Source organism: Otolemur garnettii, unplaced genomic scaffold (genome assembly GCF_000181295.1).
Source record: "Otolemur garnettii isolate 467f Iridium unplaced genomic scaffold, OtoGar3 scaffold00003, whole genome shotgun sequence".
Classification (NCBI taxonomy): Eukaryota; Metazoa; Chordata; class Mammalia; order Primates; family Galagidae; genus Otolemur; species Otolemur garnettii.
The window spans coordinates 16,174,679-16,181,195 of NW_003852398.1; the positions used below are offsets into that span (position 1 = coordinate 16,174,679).

General features: G+C 37.0%; 1 protein-coding gene across 1 annotated transcript in view; it reads left to right on the top strand.

The window, feature by feature from the left end:
* Positions 1-6,517, top strand: part of SLU7 (SLU7 homolog, splicing factor) — a 17,901-nt gene that overhangs the window by 1,611 nt on the left and 9,773 nt on the right. The window contains exons 2-6 of the mRNA XM_012808809.2: positions 2,837-3,022; positions 3,921-4,074; positions 4,416-4,496; positions 4,778-4,942; positions 6,139-6,207. Coding sequence (XP_012664263.1) covers positions 2,853-3,022; positions 3,921-4,074; positions 4,416-4,496; positions 4,778-4,942; positions 6,139-6,207 — 639 coding nt within the window. The 5' untranslated portion in view covers positions 2,837-2,852. The remainder of the gene's footprint in view (positions 1-2,836; positions 3,023-3,920; positions 4,075-4,415; positions 4,497-4,777; positions 4,943-6,138; positions 6,208-6,517) is intronic.

A 6,517-nucleotide genomic window follows, 5' to 3' on the forward strand; every position in this document is an offset into this window, starting at 1 on the left:
CAGCTCACAGCAACCTCTAACTCCTGGGCTTAGGTGATTCTCTTGCCTCAGCCTCCCAAGTAGCTGGGACTACAGGTGCCTGCCACAACACCTGGCTTTTTTGGGTTTTTTGCAGTTCAGCTGGGGCCAGGTTTGAACCTCCCACCCTCAGGTATATGGGGCCAGTGCCCTACCCATTGAGCCACAGGCACTGCCCTATTGTGAATTTCTTGTTGAGAAAAAAAACTTGTGTAAAGGCCCATTGTCTGCAGGGAGCATGATATGTCAGAGGACCTGCATGGTCATTGTAATTGGTAGAGAAGGAAGGAGTGGGGATAATTGTAATGGTGAGATTGGGAGGTAGACATGTGCTGTGCAAATGTATTATAAAGATACTGATTTTTAGATTAAGAATGATAAGATCCATTGGAGCTGCATAACTCATTATGATAGTTTTTAGCCATTTGTGGCTATTAAGGCTGGAAATGCAGCTAGACCAAATAAGTGTAAAATCTATAGTGCTTTTTTGTTGTTGTTTTGAGACAGCATCTCACTTTGTCACCCCTGGTAGAGTGCCTGTGGCATCATAGCTCACAGAAACCTCAAACTCTTGGTGTCAAGTGATTCTCTTGCCTCAGCCTCCTGAGTAGCTGGGACTACAGGCGCCCACCACAATGCCCAGCTATTTTCAGAGACAAGGTCTCACTCTAGCTCAGTGGTTCTCAACCTTCCTAATGCCTCCTAATGCTGCAACCCTTTAATATAGTTACTCATGTTGTGGTGACCCCCAACTGTAAAATTATTTTTGTTGCTACTTCATAACTATAATTTTTGCTACTGTTATGAATCGTAATGTAAATATCTGATATGCAGGATGTATTATCATTGTTACAAAGGGGTTGCAACCCACAGGTTGAGAACCACTGCTCTAGCTCAGAGCTGGTCTCGAACTTGTTGGCTCAGGCGATCTGCCCTCCTTGGGCGCTGGCTTTACAGGAGTGAGCCACTGCACCCAGCCCATCATTGTGGCTTTTAAAAACTGAGATGATTTTTCTTTATGTCAATTGAAATTTGAAATATAATATGCTGGATATACTGGATTAAATAAAACTTTGTAAAAGTAATTTTACCTTTTTTTTGTTTTTGTTTTTAAATACGACTTCCTGGAAACATAAAATGACTTCTGGGGTTGTCATTGTTTTTCTATTGAATGGTGCTGCATTGGACATTTTTAAGTTTGGACAATGGGACATAACATGATCAAATTTGTGTTTTGAAAAATACTGCAGTCTGGAGAACTGATTATTTGAATGGAATCAGAGGAGACCATTAAGTCAGAAAACATAATAACTCCTACTAAGGTAGTAGCATTGAGAATGGAAATAAGCAGATGAATTGGAATGATATTGAGAAAGTGAAAATAATTCTTATTGATGAAATAAAAATGAAGATAAGCTGAAACACTTATGTAAAGAAATAGATGGCATTATCTTTGGGGGGGAGGCGGGGAAAGAATCTCACTATGTTGCACCCGTAGAGTGCTGTAGCATCACAGCTCACAGCAACTTCAAACTCTTGGGCTTAAGTGATTCTCTTGCCTCAGCCTCTTGAGTAGCTGGGACTACAGGCACCCACCACAACGTCTGGCTTTTTTTTTTTTTTTGGTGGTAGTCATCAGTGTTGCAGGCCTTGGCTGGGTTTGAACCCACCAGCTCCAGTGTATATGACTGGCGCCCTAGCTGCTGAGCTACAGGCACCAGGCCATAGATGGCATTATCTTTCATTGAGATAGGGAAGAGTGGAAGGAAATGAAATTTCAGAAGAAAGATCATGAATTTGAGTTAAAATGTGTTGGTTCAGTTTAGGTGTCTCTGAGACCTCTAAGTGGAGATGTTAAATAGGCAATTGGATATATGTATCTGAAGCAAAGGTGAAAAGTTTGGAGTAAAAAAATAAATTGGAGAGCCAACAGTGGTATATTGTGGCTATTTAAGCCTTAAAAATAGATGAGCTTGTCTACTAGTCAAGTTTAGAGTGATTAAAGAAGGGCTGACTAAGCCTTGAAGAATCTAACATTAATTGACTGGGCAAAACTGGATGACAAGAAGAGCAGCAAGAAAAAAAATAAGAGAATGTAGTGTCTTATAAACCAAGATATGAGAATATGTCTAAAAGGGAAGGAACAGAACTGAAAAATGTCCAGTGGATTTAGCACTTTGATCATTAGTAATTTAGTGCTCTTTCTCTAGAATGGTAGGGAGTAGAAGCTAAATTAGAGTAAACCAGGAGGAAACTAGAAGGTGAGGAAATAAAGACAATGAATGTAGATAATGCTTGAGACATCTGATCTTGAAGGAGAACAGAGATTGGACCCTGTTTACCCTCATTAAAGGTTTCTATGGTAAAAAAAGTTTGAGACATATATACACAAAAAAGGATTCAGCAATATATATACATATATGAGAAAGAGTTCCGTGAAATTTTAAATATAGGTTTCCACAGTGCCAGTAGTATTTAGAGACCTTGAGCAGGGGAAGAGACCCTTTCTTACAAACACTATGAAAGAATCAAAACATAATTCCTACTTCAGGGATGCTCATATTTCACTGAGGTATTATGAAGGTTGAATAAAATCATCTATGTAGACTGCTAAATAGTGTCTTACAGGAAGTGTTCTGTAAGTGGGAGCTATTATTGTTTTTGCCTGAACAATAATAAACATATGAAACAATATATATAACCCACAGTATGTGTTTGGGTTGTATAAAACCCCCAAATAGAATATTTTTTGGCAGTTTCAGTTATGACCTCTTGAAAGCCTACTTTCTACTGTAAATTTGACTTCTTATTTTCTTAGAGAACACCAGGTAACCATGTCTGCTGCAGCTGTAGATGCAGTTAATGCTGCACCCTTGTCAGGGTCTAAGGAAATGAGTTTGGAAGAACCAAAGAAAATGACCAGAGAGGACTGGAGAAAGAAGAAGGAGCTAGAAGAACAGCGAAAATTGGGAAATGCTCCTGCAGAAGTTGATGAAGAAGGAAAGTAAGTAATTGCTTTATATGATCTGTTCATTCATATTCATGTCTATTTAGTTTATCAGTTTCTCATTTTTTGCTTTGAGAGAAAGCTATCTTTATAATTCACATCATTTTTATTTTTATTAAATTCACAAGCAGAGTAAGATTTAGTAATCAAATAACAGTGAGGGGCTCATACCGAACAATAGCAGTCCTTTACCACACTTGCCACTCCTGGTCCACTCCACAGAAGTGACTACTTTTAAATCTGTTTTGCATTTTTCTAGTTCACATTTTTAAATAAGAATACTTAAGTATTTTTATTGGTTCACCCTAGACATTATCTGAAGTAGGACTTCTTGCTGTGATAGAAGATGTAGATCACCAGCACATATCTCTGTCTCCCTTTTCTTCTCCCCCTTCAGTTATATTACTGTTTTTAGTTTCTTTTTTTTAGAGACAGAATCTCACTTTGTCACCCTTGGTAGAGTGCTGTGACATCACAGCTCACAGCAACCTCTAGCTCTTGGGCTTAGGTGATTCTCTTGCCTCAGCCTCCTCAGTAGCTGGGACTATAGGCGCCTGTGCTACAATGCCCTTTTATTTATTTATTTATTTTTTCTGCAGTTTGGCTGGGGCTGTGTTTGAACCCACTGTGGCTATATGGGGCCAGCGCCCTACTTACTGAGCCACAGGCACCGCCCTGTTTTTAGTTTCTTGATTAGAAATTTTTTCACTGTAACAGACTACTTACTTTTTAACTGTCCTTTTTTATAGAAATAGAAACCATATTCTCTCTCCCCTCTCACTGCAATATTTCTATGTTTATAATCTATATAGATTTATATAGATTATACCTTTTATAATTATACTATTGATCATATGTAAACTTTATTCTTAAAATTTTTTTAACTTTATTACAGAGACATCAACCCTCATATTCCTCAGTATATTTCTTCAGTACCATGGTATATTGATCCATCAAAAAGACCTACTTTAAAGCACCAGAGACCACAACCAGAGAAACAAAAGCAATATAGCTCATCCGGAGAATGGTACAAGAGAGGAGTAAAAGAGGTAAAGAAGCAACTTGTTATATATATGTCCTCATGGGTATGGAGAGTTTAAAAACTTAATATAAGAACTTCTCATACAATACCCTATAAAGTAGAAACAAAATAGGTAACCCATCTTGTTTTGAATTCACAATGTATACTACCTTACTTTCTGTATTCTTATATAAATTTTATATTGCTCAAGTCCTTAAACTTTGTCACTGTAAATGTATGATGACTCTAACTGGTTTTCCTTTAACAAATAAAATCATTTCACTGGACAAAGTAGTAATAAGAGCCTAAGTTATTTCTAACTTACTCAGATAAGACATTTTCTGGTTTTTTTTTTTAATGCCTTTATAGAATTCCATAATTACAAAGTACCGCAAAGGAGCATGTGAAAATTGTGGGGCCATGACACACAAAAAGAAAGACTGCTTTGAGGTAAGTTCACCTTTGAGAATTTTAAAAACTGTTGTCAGAAGTTCTTTTTTCCTTGTCAGAGAGCTTCTCTCATTCTAAAATTGCCTATCTTTAAGTGTATGTTAAAAAAAAATTAAATAATTTGAGTGGAATTGGTTCAGTACCTACATTTTCTACTGTAAGACTAATTGAGAATGGAATAAATTATAAAGTCTCATGATATGTTCATGCCCACTCTGTAAAGGTTATATGAAGCTTTCTGGTGGGCTGTGAGAAAGATTAAATCTTTTTCTATTTTCCAGAGACCTAGGCGAGTTGGAGCCAAATTTACAGGTACTAATATAGCACCAGATGAGCATGTGCAGCCTCAACTGATGTTTGACTATGATGGGAAGAGGGATCGCTGGAATGGCTACAATCCTGAAGAACACATGAAAATTGTAGAAGAATATGCCAAAGTTGATCTGGTGAGCAAAATCCCTGCTTTCCTGCTGCTATCCTTAAAGAATTATCATTTTGCTTTACCTCTGATTTAGCAGCTCTGTTTTTCAAGTCTTGAAACACTTTATGGTAACATTGTTTTTAATAGTAGTACTACTGTGTACTTGTAATATAATATTGAATAGTGGAAATAAACAGAGTGCTAGCCCTGTGTGGCAGCAATTTCTTTTTATTTGATTCTTCTATTGTCCTTTACTCTTTGATTGAGGTAACAAAAGATACTGGAAGCATGAGAATGGGTTAGTGTGCAAAGCTTTTGGCTTTTTGAGGTTAGAAACTTACGGCCTGAAGGCTATAGCTTGCCGTGGACCTATTTTATAGTTGCATCACATAATATTTGGGAGTAGTAGAAGAGGAATACATAATTTGTTTCAGAAAATACATATATTTGAGACAGTCTTACTCTGTCAACCAGACTAGAGTGCTGTGGTCTCAGCCTAGCTCACAGCAACCTTAGACTCCTAGGCTCAAGCAGTCCCCTGCCTCAGCCTCCCGAGTAGCTGGGACTATAGGAGCTCACTACCACACCCAGCTAATTGTTCAATTTTTAGTAGAGACAGGGGCTCACTCTTGCTCAGGCTGGTCTTGGAGTTCAACCTCAAGCAGTCTTCCTGCCTTGGCCTCCCAGAGTGCTAGGATTGTAGGTATGAGCCACCCCACCTGGCCTGTTTTGGAAAATTGTATTTTATTTTAATTCCGCCTCAGTTTTTACTGTGATGATTTCGCCAACTCATTCCTTCAAAGCCATGGTCATACTGCCTTTTCATTTTTTAGCTAAAGCTAATATTTTAAAATCATAAAATTTCATATAAAAAATTTAGATTTTTATCTTTTCTTAAACATTGTAATAGTATGTGTAATAACCCCAGGCCTGTCTGATAAGTGTCACTCCTCTGGAGTTACATGGTAAGTGTCCCTTTTTTGTCAGGGTTTGCTCCCTGCATTTTACCACTGGTGCCATCTGGCTCAGTTTATATTGATGCCTAGTTACACACTCGTGTTTTTTTGGAGTCATAGGTCTAGAGCTATAAGGATTCTCAAAGAGATAACCTTTTTCAGTGACCTTTTCTGAAAACATACAAAGTTATTCATTTTAAATATATAAAAATTAAGTGGCCATTCAAATGTTGTAAGTAAAATTAAATTTTTTTGTTTCTTTTAGGCAAAACGAACATTAAAAGCCCAGAAACTTCAAGAAGAATTAGCCTCAGGAAAATTAGTAGAACAGGCTGTAAGTAATAAAAAATACTAAAAACTGTTTTAATCAAAGAAATGGAAATTCAAACAAGAATTCATTTTATATCTCTTCAGTTAGAAAAGGAAGAGAGAAATATTATTGAGGGGAAAGAGTAAAACTAACCCTTTTTACATGGTTCTAGGGAAATAAATTGATGCAATTTGGGGAAAATATTGCCATAAAATATATAAATGTATATGCATACACACTTTTCCTGGAATTAAATCATTGGATCTATCCATCCTAAAGAATTTTCTAGAATTCAGAGAAGGTGTTATACACAAAGATTTTGCAACATTAGTAG